Source organism: Bombus pascuorum, chromosome 10 (assembly GCF_905332965.1).
Source record: "Bombus pascuorum chromosome 10, iyBomPasc1.1, whole genome shotgun sequence".
Lineage (NCBI taxonomy): Eukaryota > Metazoa > Arthropoda > Insecta > Hymenoptera > Apidae > Bombus > Bombus pascuorum.
Genome location: NC_083497.1, coordinates 4536446 through 4564033, shown reverse-complemented (window position 1 = coordinate 4564033; position 27588 = coordinate 4536446). Strand labels below are relative to the sequence as shown.

Genomic DNA, 27588 nt, shown 5'->3' with positions numbered 1-27588 from the left:
ATTAGACAAAAGATGATACAATTGAGCCTTGAACAAGAGGATTTGAACAATAGGAAAATGAATTCAATTATATGAGGATTTCTTCTTTAAAAAATTCCGGGAGCAAACTCATGCTTTCGAATTGGTCGATTCAAACATGTGTATAACCGAGGAACCAAATACGTTGAGCTCCTTTTCCAAATCGAATTTTCCTCGCATCTATAAGAAAATCGCAAAAAATAGCGAATCCCCGGATCAAATACGAGATGTAACAATCGACCGTATGTTTGGAATACAGATAGCCGCGGTTCGACTCAATAAGCATCGAAATCCCTACTCAAATAGCTGTTCTCTCGCTGTGAAAAGATGTTGAGGTGGGGCGGAACAGGATGAAGGTTTGACCGCGAGGTTTCGTGTTCGATCAGTGTTATTTCACTCGTTGCGCACCTGCGAGCGATTTGCGGCGCGATTTCGGATAAAAGAGAGGAAAAATAGAGCAAGTTGATATGGTAGAAACGTATCAAGGGTTTAAAGAAAAAGTAATCATCGATTCAACTTCAAAGGTAAGATACATAGAATAATTATTGGCGAAATAAAACTTATTTCTAAAAATATTAATCGTGAATTTTTATCAAAATTAGTGTCGACTTTAATTGAACTTTCATTGAATCCACTTTTTTTTATTATACCACTTTTTATTATAATTATGTATGCATAATATATATTTAATGTAAAATTATGTAAGCTAGAAATTAAAATTACTAATTAATTAAAATTATGTAGCTCGTGCTAGAAACATTTGTTTAAATATTTTTAAAGTGCTGAAGTATAATAATACTTGCTAACTTTTGTAGTGAAGTAATAGGATGAATCACTTTTAAATATTTGTATATTATTTAATTAACTAAACTCATTAAATTTGGTTTAATATCGCAATTATATCCTACTTAACGTGAAATTATGAGATTGCAATTATAAATTATAAAATTGAAAAAGAACATGCAATGTACAAATTGTCGTCTAGTCAATCCAGTAATATTACAAGTATTATAGTACGAACTAGTCCAACCGTTGCATCTCTACCCAAATTATCCTCTTCTAAGCAAAATCCTCAAAAGTAAAGCAAAGCGAAACAAAAATCGTAGATCTCACATATCCATGTCCAAAACTATTAAATTACGTCTTGATGGAAACGAAACTCAGTTTCTCTGACGTGGGATTATATCATAATAATCCGAAATGCAATATTTTTCATGATTTTCAATTAAATAGTTAGTTGCTTTCAGTTAGCAATTTTATTCAATTCTATGATTAATTGCAAGAAATATTAAAATTGCCTGTTATTGCTACCTACGAAATGCTTTCTCTTCTGAATGAAACCAGCTAAGCTTCAGATTTAATTAATTCGTAATTAATAAAGTAGTATTTTATATGATTTATGATGAATATAGCATCGTAAACTTTTGTAGTGCCCTTTTAATATAATTTATGAACCATAGTTATAATATCATAATGTTATTTATTGCAATTATTTTATAATTGAAAAATATAAGGAAAGCAAGCCTGAATTTTTCTTATACTTTAAGCGAAACGCTGGTAGGTGTTCTGTAATTATTTTATAACACAGTACGTTTCCAAATAGCAAACCTGCAACGTATATACGTATGAATTTTTTCTTTTGTTTTTCTCTAAACAAAATAATTAATTTGTAATTAACAGAACACCAGACATTAGAAGTAGGAAAATGAAATAATAACGTAAAAGAAAAACTTGAATATACTTTTTCTCAATGAAACTTGGTAAATATTATGGTGTAATTATCTCGGAGTTAAAAGAGTAGATATATATGTATATGTATGTTTAAGCGTTAGGAATAGAATGAATTTTTTCTGGATGTGAAATCCGCTGGCATTTGTGGTGCAATTATTCTATAATTAGCGAAATATATTGTCAGGCATAAATAACATTAATTCTTATTCTCTGAATTTCATATTAGTAGATTCGATAGGTTACTATAAATATTTCGTAATTGTCATATTACAGGACATGACAAAAAAAATATAACGGTTATAGAAAAGATTATTTATCATACTGTCATTTTATGATTGAATCTTAATATTTTAATATAAAATAGTTAAAAGTGGGAAAAACCTCTTAATTTTCAAAAATGTGGCTGCCAAGTTTTTGTATAAGTCTAAGATGTAACTGTTAAGACCTCATGTATAGAATTTTATTTTTCTTTTAATATTTTCGATATTTTATTATTACAAACAAAATTTTTAAAATTATAAAGAGACTAGGAAAACAAATAATAGTACAATTTCAGTAACAAGAGAACTAATTGACAACATACTGCCCTTTAAAACTGTTCTTTTATCAAAAATGGAAAATGTGATTTATTGTTTTCTCTCTCTGAGGTTTCCATATAATATAGTGAATGTGTATTCGACTGAGTTTCGATCCTGTCACTGAACAAAGTAATTAACCACATATCTGCTTTACCGTATATGTCATTACTGTGCCTCATTCGGTATTAATTGTGAATTGAAATTCGTGTCAACTTCCAACGATTGCCAATTCGATGGAAAAACGTTGTGACAAATATAGAAGCCACCTGTTTTCCGTTTAGAATAACATCATCCAGTCCTCGAAGGGAAAATTATTGAAAAATTGTCGCGGCAGCGTACTACATGAATTCGTCGCTCGGGAAATATTCTGCTCTCGAGGAAATTTCATCTGACGCGACAGATATCATCATGCACCTGACGTTTCTGTTTGTAATCCTAGTATCGATCCCAATGTCGTGTCATTTCTGTACAGAATCATGAACAAAACCATAAAAGACACTACGCATTATTCGTTAAAAATTTATGCAAGATTTCATAAAGTCAATTGGAATAAATTAACCGTGTAATTATTGTCGATTAGGTGTGGTATATAATAATTGGCTGATATTTCCGAAAGCAATTAAGTCTATGAAACGTGATATCGTGTCTGTAGAATGTTAAGTATGTTGATGTAAGAAAAATATAATTACACAATTCTACTAAATCGTATGGTATGAAGAATGTAGATATGAATAGCTGTTCCAGAGCATCCTAATTAATTTATATGATAGTAATTAGGTTGTCCTAATGTGGAAATCCTACGTAATGTGGAAACTTGAAATTATTGTACAAAACTATGAAGAGAAGCCAAAATTTCAATTTCCTTTTTCTAAAATTTCTGTCGCAACAAATTCCACTGCTTATACAATAACTTTCAACTCTCCGAGAAACCACATTACTTACAGGATGGCTCAAACACTACAGACTTGTGATTTAAAAGAGGCGTGACGTTTGGCGTGAAAGAACGTCGAAATTCTGCGAAATTCTTGGTTACACGAAATACATCTCGTGGCACGAATGTAAATCACTGTTTACTGTTAATTAAAACCTCGAAATTCGAGGATCGCCGACTCCTAGATTAAAGCATAAATTTGATACGGTCACAAAAGCTGGTGCGCGTTGTTTCTGTGGCGATTCGTTCGGATTACAATTTCGAAACGTTACGAGGCAGAAATAATCCGGAGTTTGAAATAAATCTGAATGTTAAGTCGTACTCTCGTAGGAATCATGTGGTAATCGATCGATAAATTAACTCCAACTCTAACGACTACGATTCCTGTTTTAATGCTGCGGTGCTTTACTCAGCGGCAACTAGTTGATTTCTTTTCGATGGATTTTTTACATTCCTCTGTTTAAATCGAAAGAATAGTAAGAATGATTTTATAGTGATTTAAATAATTGAAGATTACGGGAAAAATGTGATAAGTGCATTCTTGTTGATCTCTTGATTTTTATTTGACTTAATAATTAAGTAGAAAAGCGATATGACATAATTGAAAATAAAAAATCTGTTAGGCTTGAAGATGTAAGTCTAATACTAGCTGATGAGTTGACGAATTTTTATGAAAGCCAAATGTGTACATGTATAGTGTAATTATACAGATCGTTTAATATTATCACAAGCAAAACTTTGAAAATTTTAGATTGTATGAAAAACTGCATGATTGAAGCAACATATTACATATGTAGATGAATTCTCCAATTTTATACAATATACGATATTTGATTTCATATTTTGGACAAAACCCGTGTCTTTGAAATTAAATTCCTTAATCATCTAATTAACAGCACGTTCTAGAAATGTTAATTAAAATGTACAATTCAGACAGTAATACGTTATATTTTATAATAACAAATATATATTTATATATAATATATTTTTATTATAATATATATAAATATAGAGATATAAAAAATATAAAGCAATGAAGAAAAACGTATCCCAATATTTGATGAATAACAGAAAAATCAAAGAAGGAGACAATTTTTGTAGCATAGGATTGATCGAATAAATTTATTGAGTTTCAGAACTGCTTCTTGATAAAAAATTCAAGTATAATCAAAGTATAATATAATTGAAGTATAATCACTTGGCGTCGCCATCAATGCATTAGTTGTCTAATTTCATATATGCCTAGTAAAGTTGTTATAGCTGGGGCCAAATATGATAAGTATGCAAATGCATGAAAATCTATCTTGTCTATCTTGTGGAACATCACTGTTGCTTTTCGAAATTTGTGCTGCAACGAAGACGTAATCGGATCATGAACCGAGTTGCCAATATACTTAATAGCTTTTCTGTTTCCATGGAACCTAGCTATGTTAATTTTCTTTAATTTTCAATAGCAGAACATACGTATCCAGGGGCTGTAGATGATGGAGTAGCTTCAACGCAGGAAATTAGAAATAATTAGTCAGACCTCTTTGGATAAACCGATTTAGTAACTCGACGTTTCTTCTTTTGGGGATTATTTAACGAGACTATTCCTCGAGGGTTCTTTGAGATAATTAATTTCGTAGTTGAAGTTCCTTTATGCGATTGATCTTTCAGTGTTTTGTATAAAAGATTGATAATAAAAAAGCAGGATAAGGAAAGAGAAGAAGATAGTAACACCTTTTTTCTTCTTTCGAGAAATGAGTTATAGTGTTTTCTTTTTGCTGTTAATATTAAAGTCAAGAGTATTTCGGCTCCTAGTGCTATTAACCCTTAGTGTACTAGGATAGTAATGATCGATGATCCTTATTTACAGGGGTGCTTAAAGAGCCATATGGTCCTTTTTAATAATGTATCATTTCCTATTATCGTATTTTTCTCATAAGAATGTTCTTATGAGTCTTTTTGCTATGATAATTACCAAAGAGGTCCATTTTCTGTACTATCCTGATTTTTATATCCACTTGTTGTATATAAACTCCACATTTACTTCACGATGTACTAATTGTAATGTTTAATTAAGGACCAATCAATGGTTTATCATAATTCAATTTCTTGAAATTTTAGAATCTATTTAACATATCTTAGAATTTAATAAAATTGTAAAATCAAGATGGAAAAGTAATAGCAAAAGAAAAGAAATACTAACTGAATCTGTGAAGTTCCCTTATATAGCCACAATGTTAAAAAAACAGAATTTGGCAATGTATATTAATCAGAAAATATTACGAGGAGATGTTGCGTTAATACAACGCTACTCTTTAGTAGATTAATATCAGTCAATAATTTATGATAATGAAAACTATATTCTTATATTTTCTTCTTGTGGCTTCCCCTTAAATCTTTATTCTTAAAGTTGATGAATCAAAGTAATTATTCTAAAGTCAACGAAGTTCCAACGTAATTCTACACATGCATTAAGAATTATTCCTCTCAAACATTCACAACTCACGCAATCATTTTACAATCTCCTATACGACGAATCCATGGTAACCGGTTGCAGCACCGTAATTGTAAGGTCGTATGATAGTTAAGTAGCTAGCCAGGCGTATATCAGTGGAATTGAAAATGTATCCAGTTCCAGAACGAACCTCGTGAAAGGAGCAACGAATAAGGATCTTCAAGGACGTACTGTTTGTTGAGACAATCGTACGTCTCGATATCAATCATACACAATCGATACTGATAATCTATTCGTGTTTAAGTTCGAAGTGAATGTCGATATTGTCTAACTTTATTTTTTTTATAAAAGTACTGTTAGTCCAAGGTTGCACTGATTCTTAATTTTCGTCATATTAGTCGCGGCTTTAACCTTGACTAATTTTCGATTATATTTGAACAAGGAAACGTGTGTTTGTGGCTTTATTTCATGCTAATAGATAAATGTATTTATAGTTTGAGATTTTGTGTCGGGTTTTTATAGCTGGTCATATATAAAGAAAAATCATTTTCGGAATTTCCTTATGTACGTTGTATGAAAAGAGAATGTTTAGTTAGTGACGAGTTGGAATATTCCTTTTAATTTTTTTAGAGTATAGTTTAAAAAATATTACGGAATCAAACTTTTCAACCTTTTTTATTTTCATTGAATTGATTTTAATTTTATTGATTTTTATTTTTTGTTGATTGAGAAGTTTAAAATATTTTATTTATTTCTATTGTTAATTAGAATATAGTTAGAATGTGTTTTCTAAATGAATAGTTATTGTATTAAGTGAACAATAGCAAATAGACTCAGACTGTTAGTTATACATACGAGCCAACCGGAGAACGCGATACAACGTTGATAATGCGAACCTTTATTTAAATTATCTATTAATCGATTACAAATGAAAATATTCTACAGTTATGTAATTTTTCTTAAAATCCTAGTTTTTCCTGCAGCCGCTAACCTTGAGATCACCATCTTGAGCTGCGTAAATCGTGTAACTTGTCTCAATCGTCCATGTGTCGATATAAATATTCATATTTAGCGGTTTGAATGTTGCAATATCGAAACAAACATGTGTACATTCCTCTTCTCGACATTTATCCTATCCTCGAGATTCCATATTAAAAATTGTTCGTAGCTGGATCGGATATTTTAACATACTTTAAACATCCATTTCATGGAAATTTTATTGCTCTAATATCGATTCTGTTCTCCTAGTTTAATACAAATTTATTATGTTTTATTCTTGATTTCTGTGTTGGTTGGAATACCAAATAGTATTCATGGTATTACTCATGAAATTTTTATAAAAATTTTGTTAAACGAATTGTTTGTGTTTTAATGTCAATTCTGTTGTAATATATTATATTTGTTTATAATATTAACAGTTGTTGAATATATGGATTCCTAAATCAGTTTGAATACTAAATAAAATTCATAATATTGTTTGTGACATTCTAATACAAATCTTGTTAAGCAGCCTGCACTAAGAACCAATTTTAAGTCTTTGCTTTAGGTATAAAAAACAAAAACGACAGAGTTGAGGAAACTAATAAGATTTATATATACTAAAAATGACTTATAAAGCACTTCAACTATAGGAAAATATACATTATTTTTCAGCAAGTTAACAGAATCTTCCACAAAGTGGTGCCACGTTTGTTTCACACGTTTCATGCTTCTTTCAATAAACTTCATTTCTCTTCCTCCATCTGTAGTACATTTTTCAATGTCTGTACATCGTGCTTTTAACATTCCCCTCTTGATCTCTCTTATCAATCACTGAACGGGAAATTCTATTCCGAAAGCAATCATCAACCAACATCTTATTGAAAATACTTTGAAAAGGTAGGAAAAAGTATCATGTAAACGTCAAAGTGAAGAATGATGTATTCATCTTGGTTAACTCTCTATCATTCCTCTGTATTCTTAAAATTTCAGAACTAGAATACTTTAATAGAATATTATAATTCGAGAATACTTTATTTTTGATACTTTCGAACCTCCAAATATTAATTTCAGTGTTTCGTTAAGTTATATAATAACTTATATAATCAATAGATTGTAAATTTGTATGCATTTATAAGAAATTTCAAAATGCAACGTGCACGCATGTAAAAATATAGAAAGTATCCAAATAAGATTACGAAATAATATATCGACTCAATTATAAAAATGTCTAATAATTAATAAGATTTAAAAGGATCGTCCATAAAAAATGTTCGTCCCATTTTTTTACAAATAAATTGTAAAATAATATATACATAATAAAGTGTAAAATAAATAATTTCTACGCTTATTTTATATTTTAAAATAAAATACAGTCAACGAAATTGGCATAGTTCCTCAATTAACATATCTATCTTTAGCCTTTTAATCCTTTAATAAAACCTTAAATCTTAATAAAAGTAAAATCATAAACTCATAATTTCTTGACGTAATACCTCTGATAGACAAGTTAAACTGTTGTGCGTAGGGTACTGATATCATTATAATGATAGAATGTGACGTGTGTAGTCATACTAATGTCGGGTGGAACTTACCTCATAATGAGAGTCACTCGATCATTCACTAAGATAAATTTGTTCCTTCGCCACTCACACTAAACATCGCTGTGCCAATAGCTTATACTACCCTTCGTGTCTCGACGCATAGCTATATAACGTATAGCCCGTCAATGGAACGTAAACAGGTTGGTTATCTTGCAGGTTAAATCCATTTCATCACGCCAGTGTGTCATTATCGATGGATAATAGGATAATAGGATGGTCGATAAAATTTACCTTGTCTACGAGACAGGGACGATTGGTCCCGTTTCCATTTATAAACTTTAAATGTAATATAGATATTTACTCTATTTTACTTTGAGTATTTTATGAGAGGAAAGTCTGTAATATTTTTGTATTAAAAATATTCTAGAAAATAGTATTTAATCATTTTTTAAATTATTAAGGGAACTGAATAAACTTTGCTTTCCATGGGAACCATTATAGTGCGTTATGTATATTTCAAATTATAAAGTTCAAAGCAATCGTTGAACAGAGAAGTAAAATTAGAAATCTTTCAGAAAAATACATTCATAAATTTTCACACTTATTCACTGTTTAAATCTTCTTTTTACTGGAATTTTTAATAAATTTTCATACAGACAGACTTTAAAACCGTAATTAGTTAGAAAAGTTCTGTTTCTCGCTACAAAAATGTTCACATTTATAACTATAAAATATAAAAGAGCTATTGCATAAAGGAATAATATTACATGCAAATATAAAAGAGATTTTATTTAAACCTTCATTAAAGAAAACTTCTGTGTTTGAAATTGCTCAGAGATTACTTTTTCCAATTTGAAACTTTCGTATTACGAAAATTAGATTAATTCTGTTTTTCACTACATTACAAAAGTATCTACAGTCATAAGAAATTCATCTAACACAAAAGTGAAATTGAATATTAAATATTCTATCGTTGTTTGAATGAGGATAATTTTCGAACTGAAAGATTTTTAACCTCGAGACTGTTATCTGTCATAATAAAATAATTCTATTTTTAAAATCTGTTCGTCTCGTACCAACGAGAGATATAACAAGTTGGCCAAATATCTTTAATACCACAGAATAAATATTATCCGAAATGGAAGAATACAAATTACTACAAAATACAAATGGAAGAAAATTATGCTGAAATTTATGCACGTGTTCTCTAATACAAGAAGCACGATTACACTCATCGAAGCTCGTAAACTGCGTTAGAACGATTGTAACTTTTTGTTGCAGATGCCCCAATAAAGGAAACCCACTTTACAAGAAACAGCAATTATGAGATCAACGTTACTTCCCGACCTACCTAATCATTCGCTCGTGATTTTATGAATATCGCTCAAAGATCGTTACCTAATAATCAGAGCTAGACCATTGTGTAATACATAATCGTTCGAAGAGGACCATTGATAACGTCGGACATTCGCAGCGATATCGTGGTAATATTTCAGTCAAGCTGCCAATAAATTACATCACTTGCTGTCTGATAGTCGGTGTATCGGTCGATACGTGCTGTGTGTTTGTGAAAGACACATTTTTATGCGGCGTCGCGCGAACGTCGAACGTGATCCTAAAAACGTGTTCGATGCCAGACATTGGCGGAAGGATTTGTCGCGATCGTAATTAAAATCGCGGGAGAAACGTGAAACGAATCATGTCGTTGGATAAAACGGACACGACAGGACAATTTGTGAAAGTACGATCTGAGAGGACTGGCTTTAAACCTATTGAACGATGGCGTATCACGAGGAATGTTCTGATAATTGGAATCGCGTTTATGGTGAACTTCACGGCATTCATGGGGGCGACGAATTTACAGAGCTCGATTAATGCCGATGGATCGTTGGGTACCTTCACGCTGGCATCAATTTATGGCAGTCTGATCTTCAGCAATATCTTTCTGCCGACTCTGATTATAAGGTAATGTGGTTCCTCACTTTTTTGATAATCAATTATCACAGGGGATGCTTTTAATAACTGAATATTATAATATATTACATTGATCAATTCCAAATATGTATAATGATTTATATTAATATTCGAACACTATAAAATGCGGGACATTATTATTGTACGCATTCGTTTATAATAGTTAAATATTCCATTGATTTTTAACATATTAAAACAAATATCGAAGTTAGCAAAAGCATACGTTTTAATATATTATTTAGAGCATATACTTTTTAAATGAACAGCGATAAGTTAAATAATGCTTAAGTTTCATGTTCATCAAGTTGTAAATCACTGTACATATATTAAGAAAAAGAGAAAACATGATCGCGGATTTGTATGCATTTATAGGAAATTTGAAGTAATTTACAGTATGCACATAATATATATATATATATTTCTTATATAATTATTGTATATTATTATTTCTTATATAATTATATATTTCTTATATATATATCGTGACTTTTCATTAAATTATGGATGTTTTGACAGATATTCATGCTTAAATAGGAAGATATTTCTTTCATTCACTAAATATTGTATTATATTGTATTGTATATATATATGCATAAAGTATACAAAGTAAATTACTTACAATATTTAGTGAATAAAAGAAATATCTTTCTATTTAAGAATAAATGTTTGTCAAAACATCCACAATTTAATGAAAGTCACGATTGTTCATCTTTCGTTTGTGCGTCAATCAAAGATGTATATGATCTTTTTTTATACCCTTTTATTTATATCGTGGAATTAAATGGAGAGTCTAATAGATAGATTTATTATTTACATATCATTTATTAAATCGCAAGATTAAAGCATAATCAAAATTTGTCGAACACTTGAGAATAATTATTTGGAATCCTTTTGCGATTACGAAAAAGAAAGTATATTTAATAATTATCGGAAGACTACAGAGGAAAAATTTAAGTCACATTTTCTATTTTTTAAAAAAGAGCAGTTTGATACTCAAGAACGTCTTTAATTACTCTCATATTACCTAACCTAGGATTTTATTTAATTTTGGGATAAAATATGTGATATGGTGCTTGAGAACATTTCGAAAATATTATCGTATATTATAATGTCAATTCTGCTGTCGACTTCCAGAAAATTTCGTAAATTTATCGTATAATTTTGAAAGCAATATATTTCAAAATCTAGCAGCCCATTTGTCATTTCCAATATATAGATATCAATCACCAAGTGATGTTCAAATTAAAAAATTTGCGGGAGTATGCTTTCTCTTGCATCTAATAATTTATTAGAAACTTAGTGAAAAGTCATCTGAAATAATTCAGTATATATCACAGATTGACAATAAAAGATCTACAAAGATATGTATGTTACAGATATTACAATTTACAAATTTATTGGAAACTTTTAGTAGAAATTATCTTGGGAAACTCGATAAAAATCTCAGATCGGCACTACAAAATTTACAAAGATCTCTTTCATTCTACGCAGAATATTCCATCATAATCCCCAAGAACGAAACCATTCTTAACCCACTTTGAAGACAGTTTTGTAACTAAATCTCCAACAGATACCAGGATTCTCTCAACATATAAAGTTTCTTCGACAGAAGACTTTAAATCAATAAAGGTGTCTATGTAGAAACCTAACCCAAACCGTGACATAATTAAAAATTATCGATCAACGAAGTTGCAGGAAGATATTGCACCGTCTCAAATTCAACCTCGTAATTTTTCGCGACAATAACAATTTCTAATAACAACGTCGGAGGGTCGTGAAACATTCACCAGATGTTCCATCGCGGTGACTGTAATTTCATAACCAAATTTGGTGAATTATATAAAGTAGCTTGAATTGTATCATTTTTGAAACAGAATAAATGCGTATGTCTTAGCGTTACAGTATATTTAAAAGACGTTGCGAATAGCAGCGGCGTTGTTCTGCTTTTCACCTCGGCGTTGTCCGAGCGCACATGATTCATTTACTTTAAAAGGATCAAGAGTTGCGGCTAAAGGGCGTTCATCCTTTGTGTTTTCTAATGTGCCGCATTGTATTGCGTTTGCAGGCTCGAGTAAAGTGGTAGAATTGTGTAAAATGAAATTCCGTGCGTCGCCAATTCGTAAACTAGGAAAAGAAGTAGCCTATATTCTTTCCTTTCCTTCTCTTTTTATGAGAGGAAAAAATGGAGAAATTGTGTCCAGACTGAGATTCGTGTCCGATGATTTTGAAAGCTCAGAAGAATTCAGGAATCTTGTCGTCGATTGCGATTTATGAGACGCCGACGATTTTCTTCGTGAGACTGCTTCCGGTTATAGCATGGAAGTAGTAAAGTTTATTATCGAATTTTATCGCCCATGAAATTCTCAGCCTTACTCAGTATCACCATCTATCTTCAGAATCGCTTCCGGTAATCTGGCTTCTGCGCCAAAAATGTATGTTTTAATATTCCTATAAATTTTTCTTTCAGTGTTAAGTAACGTGTGTAGAGTAAAGAATAAAAGTGTTTATAGCCATCAATCTTTCTCGTAAAATCTTTGTGAATTTAAAAAATGTTTAAAAGGCATCTTTTATTAAATTCTTCTCGTAATATATAAAAACTTATTAATGTGTGTAACATTATTAATTATTAATGTAAAATTATTAATTGTACTGAGAAACCAAACTATTCGCCTCAATTCTTGTTAATTTCGTGATTTCGTTATTCGAATACACCACTAATGTTCAATTTCCAAGAAACAAATGATTTAATTTCTTAGGTTTCATCTATTGCAAAAAGATGAGACAAATAATAGGAAATTTTAAGGTAATTTTGAAAAATAACGTTTATAACATCACTTTTCTGCACTTCTGAATGTATGATCTTCTGAACGACTCGTATATCAAAAAGATAACTAAAAAATATAACATATTGTTTGTCATTGCAACCATATCATGTTAATATGATCCCTTACAGCCAACAAGCGATATCTTGATTCTTTCTGATCTTCGATTTTGTATCTTTTGCGTCATATCTGTGGTAAACGTCAAATACGCTCTTCGGATTAACCCTTAACCCTATTTGACAATCCGATACTCCAGCGCGTTTATTTATTGTAATATGATAAAAGAAGAAGTCAGTTACCTATTCAATGAACAAATAGATATATACTGCTCTTCAAGATTTTGCCACCTTATCAATGAATCAATTAATTTTATAAATCTCCGCAAACATTCCATGAAAACTTGAAAAACGTAAACTGATTCAGATACATTTTTAACTTTCAAATTAGTTATAGTATAGAATTATGTAAATTGCAATTGTAAATTCTAAATTAAAAGCAGTACTGGTGGACTGCATATATTTTTTAGATCATTTCCAAAGCTTTAAAGATAAATATATGTAAAGTGCAAAAATTTATTTTTTATTTATTTAATGTATTCACTACAATAATGCAATTGATAAAACAAATTTCTATTGAATTATATTTATAAAACTACGACTTTGCATAAACATCTGCAATCTGACAAGCTTGTACAGTAGAATTCCGTTTGCCTCATCAAGAATACAAACAAATTTATACTCCAGTGATTCGTATAATACGAATTCACTCCTCCTTGTTTCATGATTTCTGGTTTAAATAATAGTTCACATTGGGACAAGAGAGTAATTTAATTTAATGCATGCAGAAAATCACTTAATCGGGCAGTAACTAAATTTTCCGTGTCAGTAGACGTAGTTCAGTTAAATGGAATTCCACCGTACCATTCTGTCGAACTTTCTACGCGGTTCAACTTGTTAAACTGAACACACTACTCGAGTACTTCGAAACACGAAAACGTTACAAAGAACACTTGATAACCTGGGAGGTTGAAAGCACAGTAGACAAACGTAGAAACAATCTTATCCCCGCTTCGTATTTCATTACAGCTGGCTGGGCTGTAAATGGACCATATCATTGTCAATTCTAACTTACGTGCCGTTTATGGCTGCACAATTCTACCCAAAATTCTACACCATGATACCAGCTGGGTTGATGGTTGGTATCGGTGCAGGGCCACTCTGGTGCGCCAAATGCACCTATTTAACGGTCGTCGCAGAAGCATACACCACTCTATCGAATGTGGCTCAGGATGTCCTCGTCACAAGATTCTTCGGCCTGTTTTTCATGTTTTACCAGATGGCACAAGTCTGGGGGAATCTTATATCTTCGGCAGGTGCGTATAATTGTAATGTTTCTTGGCGAGAGGCAAGATTTGAATCTGCGCCTTTACGCGCCAAGTTCCTTGGCGTTGAAGACCGAGAGATAAAACAACGTTTTCCACATAAACCATAGAATGTGTATGTATAAAACGGATGAAGAATGTATTCAAACTCTCCTAAAAACTTTTTACGTATGTATGCGTCATACAAAATATTTTAAAATGTCACTAGCAGCATGTACGCTAAGCATAGTAAACGAAACACGACCATCGCGATTGTACATATTGGTAAAATTTGAACTCGATTTGAAAATGTATACAGAAGTTAGAATATATTTATTGGAAGTATACATTTTTGCAAAGATCACTGAGATGTTTGAACAGTCAATTTATTATTCATTGTATTAACTAGCCATACTATATAAATGAAACCATTTTTAGTTCTAATTATAAATTGGAAACTATTACGCAGTATACTAATCTTTTCGTTAAATGTATGTTCGTAATAAATACCTTGAGCATTCATAGGAAAAATTTTATTTCGCTTAAGAGATGTCATTAGCGACTCTAAGCTCTTCTGGTTGGCCACGGAAACGCTTTGACATAAAGGCAAATGTAATTTTCATTTTTTCTTCGCTACTAACACCAGCTGCCCATCAGTTCATACGTACGTACCCCCTTCGAACGTTTGTTACGTGCAAAAAATAAAGTAACTTTAATTGCAGTGAAATTTGCTGTAACAGAAAACGTCGTTCTGCCGTTCAAATTCGAAACGGAACTTTAATTCGCAACTTCATCAACGGGTTAAAACGATAGAGCTATTTAGATATGAGCAATAAAACAACGAAACAAAATAAACGTAAAGCTTTCTGACTCTCTTTCGTGTGAAAAAAAAAAAAAGGAAGAAAAGAACTGAGCTGGATTTTAATACTGATTGATTGGCCAAGCTGCCTGTTTGTAATGTTACTTTTTGCTCATGTTACTCGTGTTCTTTTTTGAACGGAACAAGCTGTGAATAGCAACAGGAATGTGTCACGTGCATCGTATAATGTCGCCAATAAAACCGTTTGCTTAAAAGCGATTTGAAGCTGAACCCGTTGAGCCGAAGATTATTTCGAATCTCCATTTTGCGACGCATACGCCAGAGAACGGTTTGAATTAATCTGCGAGAAATTGCGCTAAAATTTGTCATTGCCGTCAGACGATCGAACGTTGTTCTAGCATATGATCAGTTGTCTTTTGACACGGTTTTCAATTTCAAAGAGTTTTTTGTGCTTTCAAGTATTTTTAAAGAATTATTTTTTGGCGAAATGGACACGTGAATTGCTGATTTCAAAGTCAAAATGTTTGGAATCTTCCTTAATATCTCTCTCTATATATAACTAAATATTAATAAATATATATTATTATAATATAGTAATATATAATATAATATATTAAAATGTAATAAAATTATATATTATAATATATTACAATAAAGTATTAAAATATAATATACATTATTAAATATAATAATTAATATAATATAATATAATATTATTATAATATTAATATAATAATATAATAAATATTAAAAAATGGTGTGAAAACGTTTACTTTGTTTTATAAATTACTTGGATAGTTCATCTTATAATTTTATAAAGGAAATTCAAATTCTGAATTACGATGTAATATTCTAATGGAATATAATACACTAATATAACAGATTTTATTCATTAAGTGCGTATTTGAAAATTTCATTGTCTGTTATACATGTATATTTTAAAGCAAGATACACAGACACAATCCAACGTTGCGATTTTTGCACTAGAACTACGCTTCCCTTGGAATCCTTTTACCATCCCTATCTTTTTGGATCTGCACTCAACTCACGGGCAACTTCAACTGAAGAAATTCCTTCTGCGGAATGTTCCTTTATTCTTTTCAAAGAATCGTAACAGAGCGTGGTTGGTAACCAGAGACCGAATTCATACTTTCTATCTTATATAAGAATTAAAAAGTCAATAAAATTCAATAAAGATAGAAATCCAAAACCTAGTAACGTTAGAGTTAATCAAAGTTTGATTGATTAATAACAATTCTAAGATCGAGTCGCAGAAGTTCCAACATAGAGCGTGAACTGCACCATATAAATATTATACAGAAAAAGAATCTCTAAGTAAATCAAAGACAACCTAGATACTAGTTTATAGCAGAACTTGACAGTCGATATTCGATAACTTTATTTAGACAGATGTAACACATCAAGAATTTTATTATTTTCTTTTATTTCTCACAATCGTAAAACCAACAAATAAATGATCGAACGTATAGAAGCGTCGAAAAGCAACTTGCGAGTTCCCTTTTCAGTGGCAGAGAACGTATATTGATTCGTTTCTCGTTCGAGTCCCACGGGAGAACCAGGCTTATTCACGAGCCTTCCAATTCGATGTCCGGAAATTCAAGGATACCTGAAAGTTTTAATATTTCACCGATACGAAGGCACGCGAAACCCCGGACAAGCTGCACACTATGTCCTAAAGACGAAGAATTGGCTCATGAACATATTCCAACACTTGTTGGAACCTTTTACAAATACATTATGTGCGCTATGCAAACATTTGAAATTTTCATTATCGCGATTGTATTGGTAAAGTTTGGAACGAATCTGAAAATGTGGGTGAAAGCCACAAAATATTTACTACAATTGCATATTTTACATAGATCACACAATTATTTAAACAGACAATTATCCGTTATATTAATAAAACTTGATATTTAATGAGACCATTTTTATATTATATTCATACTAAACATCTGCCTAATTGCAGGTATACTAATATTTTTAAATTAGAAAATCTGAAAAAAAAATTGTAAAAATCTTGTAACTTCTATATACATTTTTCAACTGGTTCCAAATTTAAACAATATAATCATGACAATTCTGTCTCGGTACATTGCTAACGAAATTTCAAAATGTTTTGTATAACACATACAATATGTGCAATATAAAAGTTTTCCATAAATATTTATAACAATCATCTGCAGTAAATATCTTATAATTTTTACATACATTTCCAGATTGCTTTGAACTTTAACTATGTTTAATATAATCGTGACAATCGTGTGTCACTAATAGACTGTTGATTTGTATGTATTTTTAGCAAAATTTAAGGTGCAGAAATGCACACGTTGCATATAATATGCAAAAATGAAATATTCATGTATATATATGAGTATGAATGTAACATGAAATATTATATTAAATAATATTATATAAATATTATATAATATTATATAATAATATGAAATATTCAAAGTATTTTAATATTTAGCAGATGAAACAAATTCCTATTCAGATTCCATTTCTTGAATTACATTCATAAAAATGTGAAAATCCATCAAAATTTGCAATTTTCTCATTAAAGTGATGACAAAGTTTCGGAATATTTTACATAACATACAGAATGTATACAGAAATTTCTGTGAAATATTGCACGTAAAAAGAAAAGAATGTACAAGAATCGTATAACAAATTCCGAATGATTGATGGAGCTTCGAAAAAAGCTGTATGAGTTCTCGTTAGGAAGAATCAAAGGTGCAATGGAAAATGGGTCAGTGGTTTCTCCTGTCTAGGAATGTCGAAGTTTTCCGGCGAGATAAAACATGGCTCATCAACTTACAAAGAGAAAGGATCGAACGAAACGTTACTGAATCCTTCGTGTTTGTGGGATGCGGATTCCAAGGTCATAATTGTAATATCGTAAAACGATTGTCGTCTAGAAATTTTTTCCGCAATTCGTGTAGAAAGAACAGACTCATAATCGTGAAAAACTTTCATCAGGAATGTGGGCAATAGTTAAAACCAATCAATTTTTAAGTGTCCCCTAGGGATTTACGTGTTTGCAAGTTTGATTACTGCTGACCGTGAAGAAGACTCGAGATCTGAATTTTTTCGAAACCAACTCCGGAACTAATCCTGATCGTGAATCTCTTGGAGAATGTACTAAAATCAATTGATCTGAATTAGATTATTTCTAATGGAAAATTAATAAAATTATTTACAATGAAATTCGTATGGCTTAAAATTACAATTTTGAGAAGACATTGAAATTATATAATAATTATTATATGAATGATAAGAGAATACTTGCCTTGCTGTTATGTCATAAACTTTTGTTATTTGATAGTGTGAAATATAATTCTTAGAAATGTTAGAAACTTTATAGAAATTCTATTGGTAGGCAATTTATCATTTATGTATTTTTGACATTTTCAAATGTAATATATCACGATTTAACGTATTTTTCTCATTGTTTCTACAGTCCTTTCATATGGAATCGACACGGTGCCAACGAATATTACATTGAATAGTAGCATTGTGGCGGAAGCGTGTGGTGCCAAATTTTGCGGTGCAACTTCCGATACCGACGACAGTCCAAATTTGGAACGACCTCCAGAGGAAAGAATTCATCTAATTTGCGGCATCTATTTGGGCTGTATGATAGTCGCTTCATTGATTGTGATGTTTGGAGTTGACTCACTCTCGAGGTAACAATAAAATTATGTTTGCTCATTATTCGTATCATGATCCCTGTTAACTATTAACATAAACGTAATACAATCCTAACTAGTTACCATTTACATACTAATAAAATTTTCAAGTTCTAAAATTTTTAAAGATTTCAATTTTCAAATGACAAATTTACAAATTTTGGAGGATTCAACTTTTAAAATTTTAAACTTTCTAAATTTCCAAATTTTCAAGATCAAAAATTTCCGGATCTGCATACTGATGACTTTCCAAACCTCCAATCATTTGACTGTTATAAATTTCAAATCGCCAAATTTGGGAACCGTGTAAACTTCTACGTGTATCAGATTTTAAGTTTACCATCTCGGACATTTCACAAAATAACTGCAACAGATCTAAACCTCATACAAAAAATACTGAAAACCCTGGTCGCGTATGAAGTTTCAATATTTCTATATGTATAATGTGTATCTTCTTTTACTTATGAAAAAATAATCTATCTTACTGAATGTCTGTAGAATACTACCTATAATGTTTATAGAATAATTAAATAATTTAAATTTCAAATCTAAATTTAATATTCAATTTTATATTCATAAATTTAGATTTTAGATAATTTCTGAGTATATTATAAGTAATAATGCTATAGATAATTTAGCTTTGAATATAATAATAAAAAAGAATTGTATATACATTTATATCATACATATATACGCGTTAGTCGTCAATTAACAATGAGATATAAAAATTAACATACATATATGAACGGCAAGAGAAGGTAAAGTAATTCACGATCGAACTTACAATTGGAGTACAATGTATTGTTCGGATTGTCATAAATTGTTCGTCTATCCTGACGTATTCGGGAATCCGGAATTGATAGCACATTAAGCTGCGACAGAAGCGCAATATTGTTTCCGTTTGAAAAATTACTGCTGCTAACTTCAACGATTAATCGAAACTAACGTCTGCTGCAACGTGAGCATTCAAAATTTAAGCTTGCGAGATTTTTCGTGATGGAAGAAAATCATTCACATTGGTTCGATTCTTCATTATATGGTGATTCGTCACAAATATGGATTAAAAAATAAAGAAAATAGAAATATTTATCTCGTATGTTATTTGCATTTATTAGTATTGGATTTGCTGTTCGATTTTAACTGATTTAAAAGGATAATTTCATGCAATTTTCCGTTACTCAGATTGATATTTCTTTCTTGCTATTTTAAATGAATATTTTGCGCACAGTTAAGATATCATTAGTATTTTATTACGAGATGCCTTTCTCTTTAAATTTACTCTCTGAAATGTAGTTTAATTAAAAACATCGTGGTACTGTGACTTTCAATTTAAAGCAAAATAAGATATCGTTATTTTGTAAAGAAACAATTTTCTATTTAAAGATATCTTTTAAAACATAAATGTTTAATTAAGAATCAAGAATTAAGTATAAAAACATATAAAATCATACTACTCATAGGTATGATAGAGGTAGATCAGGATCAGCGACAGGCCAGTCAGGATTCAAATTGTTGGCTGTGACACTGAAACTATTGAAAGAGAAAAACCAGATCCTTATACTGCCAATAATAATATTCATTGGAGCGGAGCAAGCATTCTTATTCGCTGATTACAATGCTGTAAGTCTTTTAAGTCCTATCATATCTTGCATAGAAATTTTTTAATACATTCCATTCCTTTTTTTCAGTCATTTGTCTCATGTGCATGGGGAATCAACAATATAGGTTACGTAATGATTTGTTTCGGTGTGACGAACGCTATAGCTGCTTTAGGTACAGGATCTATAATGAAACTAACAGGAAGAAGGCCTTTGATGATATTCGCTTTTTGTATTCACATGGGAATTTTTGCTTTCCTGTTACGTTGGAAACCCACTCCTGAACAAAATCAAATATTCTTTTTGATGTCTGGATTATGGGGTCTTTGTGACGCTATGTGGCTAGTACAAATAAACGGTGAGCACTAAATAATTGCTAAAGTTTATTCTTCTTTGAAAATATATATTTTCAAAGTATATTCGTATTTTTTATCTTCATCGTTTATCGGTAAAAAGAATTGCATTATATGACGATACTAGCTGTTGATTCAGCAGAATTCGTATTGAACATTTGATAGTAGTATATAATATTCTCTACATTATCGACTGGAGGAAACATTAATTCCTTTTGAATCCATATAAAAATATTCCTATAATTTTTTTTATAAATTTGGCACTATTTTGCAGTTCCATGCGATATTCACAAAATAGAATGCGATTATTTTTATCCTCTGTCGATATTTGATTATTTGCCATCATCTTAAAATTATCTAATCAATCATGGAGACTGTTTTCTCGTCTTCAATTAATTAGAATAAAAATATCTTTGCAACTTCCAGCTCTGTCAGGTTTGCTGTTCCCAGGCAAAGAAGAAGCCGCTTTTTCGAACTTCCGACTATGGGAGTCCACAGGTTCTGTGATCACATACGTGTACAGTCCTTACCTCTGCACTCAAACGAAGCTGTACTGTCTAATAGCAATCCTCTGTCTTGGAATGATTGGTTACGGTATAATCGAGTGGACTGGGAAAGCCGATAGATCGGTTCCAGAATCGAAACCAGATTTCGAATTGGTGACAAATGGCGAATTGAACGACACGACGAAACTTTGAGTTGACGAGAATAAAATTAATGAATCCTTTCAATTAGAAATATGATCTCTTCTCAGACGTTGTACTGTATGAACCTCAGTTTTGTTAGTTAGTTTAAAACAATAATTCTCAGGTATAAATGCTTCGTCATGATGTGAATAGAAAATTACAGGAGTTTTGTTGATATCTAAAATTATTTTATAATCGAGTTATTGTGTTAAAGAGAGGGCGGTGAATTAAAGAAGAAAGAAAAAGAGCTGATTTTACTAGCGATAATTCTTCGGATTATTTTGAAAACGCTCGACAATAGGAATATCGGTGTGAATAATATTATAATTGCGGTATACATATCGTATATATAGAAATCATACACAAATCAGATCGGCATATAAAAAATTATATGTACAAGAAAGAGTTCGGTTGGAGGCGCAGTCAGGACCTTGAAGGTACGATCTTTTGTGTGATTTGTACCATAATATATGTTTTTATTTTATTCTTGTGGACACCTACTAGATTTTACACAGATAGTTCGCTTAACCGCTAAAGATTCTTTTCTCCGTCTCTTCTTCATGTTTTTTTCCTTTTTTTTTCTTGTCTCTTTAAATACGTAGTTTAATGTTACATCGTGTGTCTAGGTGCTAACATTCAAGCTAAAGCTACGGCTGCTTAATTTAATTGTATACTTAATGTGCTTAATTTCCTTTTCACTGTACGCGTGATGTGTCTCATGTATGTAGGTATCTCAGTATATTATGTATGTATACATGTATATATGTGTTTGTAAATGCGATAAAGTATGTTATATCGGATTCTATGTATAATATGTATCTCTGCGAGTGTCTATCTGTATGTATGTATAATATGTATCTCTGCGAGTGTCTATCTGTATGTATGTATAATATGTATCTCTGCGAGTGTCTATCTGTATGTATGTATGTATGTATGTATGTATGTATGTATGTATGTATGTATGTATGTATGTATGTATGTATGTATGTATGTATGTATGTAGTAACGCGTTTTCCTCTCTCGTAGTATGTTCCGTTTTATGCTCATCGTTTATTGTGCTGTCACGATCAATTGTCCCCCGTCTCTTTTAAATTGCGAAGGCGATGGTATATTACAAGATTATTTGCCGCTTGATATTTATCGCGTGGTCCGTTACGCGGATCTTCTTGAATTTGTCTGAATTTCGTATTAATAAATAATAAACGAATCGCGACGTGGAATCAATTGACCTTGCATCCCTCGTCTGTTTGCGTCGTTCGATTGCTGATTGTATTTGTGGATCGTGTGCTAGCTTAACCCTCGTTTATGTACAATTCAAGTTTTGCAGTTCAGTTATATACTTTATAAAACGTAGTAGGAACTTTGGTTTCGCTGGGCAATGTTTCAAGAGCAGTTTCCTCTTTTTGTTCGTGCCACGAACTTATCTTCCTTTTTATCTTTTTTTTTTTTGTTTTTTACTGTCATTTATTTTTCATCCTCGATTATTTAGTATTTTTCATCATTTCTTTCTGTTTCTTTAAATTATTTTCTATTCGTTCTTTCGTTCTGAAAACACATAATTCCGTTATTTTATTTGTCAAGCGTAGCAATGCGTGTATTTTCATCTCTGAATATAACCTGAACATGAAAATTCGGCCGGAAACTGCTATAAAACATTCGCCCGTGGATCTATCTTCCTTAGAAATATGACACTCACGAATACAGTTCACGTTTTTTTTTTTTTTCTTTAATACTCATGTTTATATTTCCGTAATGACCTATTGAATATCAATTTTTTTTTTCACGAAGAAAATACACATGATTCGTAAATTTGTTTTCTCTCTCTCGTTAGCAGTATCTCTCTTGTTCACACTCTCCCTCACTCGTTCGTAGTTTTTTTTTCTTATTTATTCTCTCGTCAACATCCACCGCGCCATTCTCCCCCGTTAGTTTTTTTCCTCATATAACAAAATTTAATAACCGGAATATCTCTGTACAAACGTTTTCATTCTTTTCTCTCTCTCTCTCTCTCTCTCTCTCTCTCTCTTTGTTCCACCCCACTCCGTCCCTTTCTTTTATCAAACAGAATAACATACACGCCCTCCCCCTATCCCATAATCAAAATTTTGAATTTTGAATTATCCCCATATAACTCCACTCTTAACCGTATACCATCCCATCTTTTTCTTCTTATAATACATTTCCCTGTCTCCTTTACACCACAAATCTTTCTTTCTCTTTTTTTTCTTATTCAGTTTTCTGTATCTTCTATTACCTCCATCTTTGTGTGCTTCGTTTAGGAACAGATCACTTTGCTCGTATCTTTAATGGTATCCTAGAGAGTAAAATATCTTAAACGTACGCGTTTGTCCTTACAAATTTAGTTTTCATTTTTTACCCCCCTCCCCCAATCCTAACGTGATTTTTTATTTTCTCGTCGTTAACGTTTCAACCGTGCAATTACACAGTGCGTCCATTAAATCGTCTGTCGTCGTCTGGTCGTCGTCTGGTCATCGTTATGTCGTGTGCATAGCTACTTCGTAGCTGTCACGATTAATAAGTGTAACATTTTTAGATTCTTACGATATTGCAGTCCCTAGGTGTCGCCTTAATATGTACACTCGCTACCCATTCGCGCTCCTAGCTATGCTCCTTGCAAGGATCTTCTGGTTTAATAATTAATCGTACTGAATTAGCCCATTACAACGGCGGGGTATCGAAGTACAATGTGTACCTGTCTGTATGAACGATGTATGTATGTATTATGATGTATGTATGTGTCATGGTATCATCTCTTTTTTTTCTCATTATGTTCCTTTAAACGCACAATCGTCGTGTATATCTGTGTATGTAACGCGTGTAATACTTCTTTTTTTATCTCTTTTTTAATTATACTCGAGCTGAGAGATATTTAAGAAATCGTGTCGTACTATTACTTCTTTTGGGATGGGTTTAGTTTCGCCTACAGTATCGTTTATTAACGGCAAGGAAGGAAAAATCGTCGAGAGAGAACAATGGTCGATCGGTCGCGCGCGCTATTTCTGTAGTATTTATTTTTTTCGCATTTTCGCATATATTTTATTATATTTTTTTTTTATCTTGAAACCCGACTATCCTGCCCTCCAGTTTAGTTTAGTTTAGATTAGACTGAAAGAAAGAGAGCCCTTTCACTTGAAGCGGAACACATTCAAAAGTAAACGCTATTATTTCTATATCGCTTAACCGGGGAATACATGAGATACTTTTATCCTTCATGGATGGTCGATATTTTAAGCTTTTCTCGTAAAATGTGGTATTATAATTTATTTTTATTTAGTTTACTCTTCCTCTTCCCATTCTCCTTCGTCTTCTCCCTTCTTTTTTTTGCGTTTTTTTTTCTCTTTTTTTCTTTTTACTCTTTTTTACTAACGAACCATTCCTCTGGATGCGTTAAATACGAAGATTCGTCTGTGGAAATTGGAAACCTGTCCCTGGTCGTTCCGCGTCCCGTCTTCGCTCGAAATACGCCATTTTCGTGTCTGTTGCACGTCACGACATGTTTCAATTTGCGCGCTTGAATCGTACACCGGAAGTGAAATAAATGTTCGCCAAAGACGACTCACGGCATCTATGATTCACTACGCTGCTATTCATTAATGTCCTTGCATTGGTGAATTTGCAACCGAATTAATATCTTTATCCAGTGCACGTTGTCTGTTTCATGGCCGTGTTATACACACATATACATATATAATATGTACATGCATATGTATATATGTATATAGGTATATATTCAGCTCGTACTTATTACCATGGAATTTATAACGGTGATATATCGATCAGCTTCGCGCAATTCTATATTTATTTCTTCAAGGTCACTCATCTTGAGAATCGAATGGAAGCGGAATAAGAAAATCGAAGATGCCATATTGACGATGATCATCCAGCAAGCAATCTATCGATTTTCTTTGAGAATGAAGAATGATTATTCGAAACTCTTCCTGAAATTGCTATTCATTCAATATTTTGCTTTAACTAGAAATACTATAGATAAAGGTTGTTTCCTGTATTTTCTTGTCCTAGCTAAAACAAATATTGAATCAATCTTTCTTTTTTGAAGCGGTAATTCGATTGCATATTTTCCAGGCACTAAAGAAAGACGGGACACGTACCAAATATAAATATATCGATACAATCACCAGCGGCAAGCAGATCGAACATTTAGGAACGAAAGATGCGTAAATGTTTAATACGTATACCTCGTTATATGGCAGATTATTACGGACTAGTACTTTTTTCCATGTTACTTTGCGGGGGAAAACCTCAAACCACCTTCAAACATCCCTGTTTCTCGGGTTCGAATAGAATTTTAAAAGGGCATCAGGAGGATCCTTATGATCGATCGATAATATACTTTCAAAAAGACATTATTGCGTTAATTTACTCGCTACAAAGTTCCTTCGTCTTCTTCTCCTTTTTTTTCTCTAGCTTCATTTCCCTCGTGACTTTTGCTTTTCGATCGATTTTCTTTTTTTTTTTTTTTTTACCTAAATACACGCGTATAATTTACAGACGAGCACACCCAGAGAACAATATGGTTGAAACATTTTTCATCATTTTTTCTTCCCTAACGAAGCCTGTAAACGAGTGGTTGTTTTACCGGTAAGAATGAAAATAAAAAGAGTTGGATGATGGATCGTCATAAACGATAGCGGCGGTACTGTCAAAACTTTTCCGTTGCTATTTCCTGTGTGGTCAAACTGAATTGTATCCCGCTGTGTATGGCATGTGAATGTGACGGTACTGTTGTTGGCTGTTTGTTGCTGTTTGGTTATTATTGGTATCCTGTTACTGTTGCTGTTCTCGTTGCTTCAACTATGTTCCTTCCTGTGTGCAAGAGGACCGAACACACTGGTTTGTTCCTCGGTCTCGTGGTTCTCGATGGGATTTCGTACAGAAAATATCATTCTATCTTTTGGAACGATTTAGAAGATTTCGATCATATCTTCTGCACGATCCTCGTTTTGTGCTTCGTCTGTTGGTTTCTTAATGACAGACGATTCTCAGTAGCTGGAAGCTTCTCGATCGTTTCACGAACTAGCGTTATCTGTGCGATTACTTAATGGAATTTACTTATCCTAGTTTCACGAGCCGAGACGCGACTTGATAATTGTTGTTTGATTTACGTCTTATCGCGTTCTGCCCCGTGACAAATGGTACACGAGTTCTACAACCGAATATTTACCAAGAATTTTCTTCTATTATATTTCTAAAAACTTACGAGGTGTCAATTTTATATTTTACCATCAATCGATAACATTTCGTGTACCATTTATCACTATGTATGTTACCATCAGCCGTTTCTTTATCGACTATCGATAATAAAACTGCATTCTTTTCATCTGTAATGAAATCTTACAATATTTTATCGATTTCATTTCCTTCTTTCTTCGTTTAACATTTATCGGATAAGACGATGGCGGTTAAGGCAATTATCAACGTTAAACGCTCGACTCCTGTACATCACATTAACCGTAGGTTTAAAACTATTTACATATAGGTCTCGTATACGCCTGCAATCACAATGATCTTTACATCGATCGTCGAGAGCGCGCCTTTAGAACTTCATGGTTCGCCGGTTGTCGCCGAGAAACATGACTTTTTAAAGCGATTCCTTCGGGCGCGCTGATTTGTCGGAATTATATTATTAACGCGAGATTCGGTGAACCCTTTTTTCTATTCTTCTGTGATCTCCGTTGTCGAAATCTCCAATTCACGCGCAAAATCTCATCGATCCATCCCTGGGTTGATGCAAAGCGACCGATGAACGTAAACGCGATTCGAATCTCGTGGAATTAATCCGTGCAACGTAAAATTCGAGTCCTTAAAGCTTCTTCGTTTCTTTTTTAATTATTCTTGTTCACTGGTTCCGTTCGCGACCAATCTTATCCTAGCACTTTTACACAACGTCCTTCGACATCAGTCTCACCGCGTTCTTTAGGGATTGCCTCTTGTTACAAAACCAAATCCTGATCACTTCTCTGTCGTATCCGAGGCGTTGCGCCAAGTTCGTAATTTCGTTGC

At 32.1% G+C, this 27588-nt stretch overlaps 2 protein-coding genes across 8 annotated transcripts in view; one reads left to right on the top strand and one right to left on the bottom strand.

The window, feature by feature from the left end:
* The first annotated feature begins 390 nt into the window (after positions 1-390).
* Positions 391-23355, top strand: LOC132911215 (UNC93-like protein). Of its 4 annotated transcripts, none has more exons than XR_009658941.1 (9): positions 391-542; positions 9505-10188; positions 14105-14391; positions 18681-18906; positions 20370-20529; positions 20598-20865; positions 21287-22335; positions 22414-22493; positions 22550-23355. XR_009658941.1 is itself a non-coding variant. In XM_060967663.1 (7 exons), the coding sequence occupies exons 2-7, from the start codon at positions 9923-9925 to the stop codon at positions 21556-21558; spliced, it is 1479 nt and encodes a 492-aa protein (XP_060823646.1). In that variant the 5' UTR covers positions 391-542; positions 9505-9922; the 3' UTR covers positions 21559-22346. The 4 variants fall into 4 exon arrangements, 1 of the variants encoding a protein (XP_060823646.1); XR_009658942.1 differs by having other exon boundaries at positions 22414-22501; XR_009658944.1 differs by having other exon boundaries at positions 22414-22505.
* LOC132911214 (POU domain, class 6, transcription factor 1) overlaps positions 23048-27588 on the bottom strand; it is a 211163-nt gene continuing 206622 nt past the window's right edge. For all 4 annotated transcript variants that reach the window (XM_060967661.1, XM_060967658.1, XM_060967660.1 and 1 more), the window contains one exon: positions 23048-27588. In XM_060967661.1, the coding sequence (XP_060823644.1) occupies positions 27464-27588 (125 nt within the window). In that variant the 3' untranslated portion in view covers positions 23048-27463.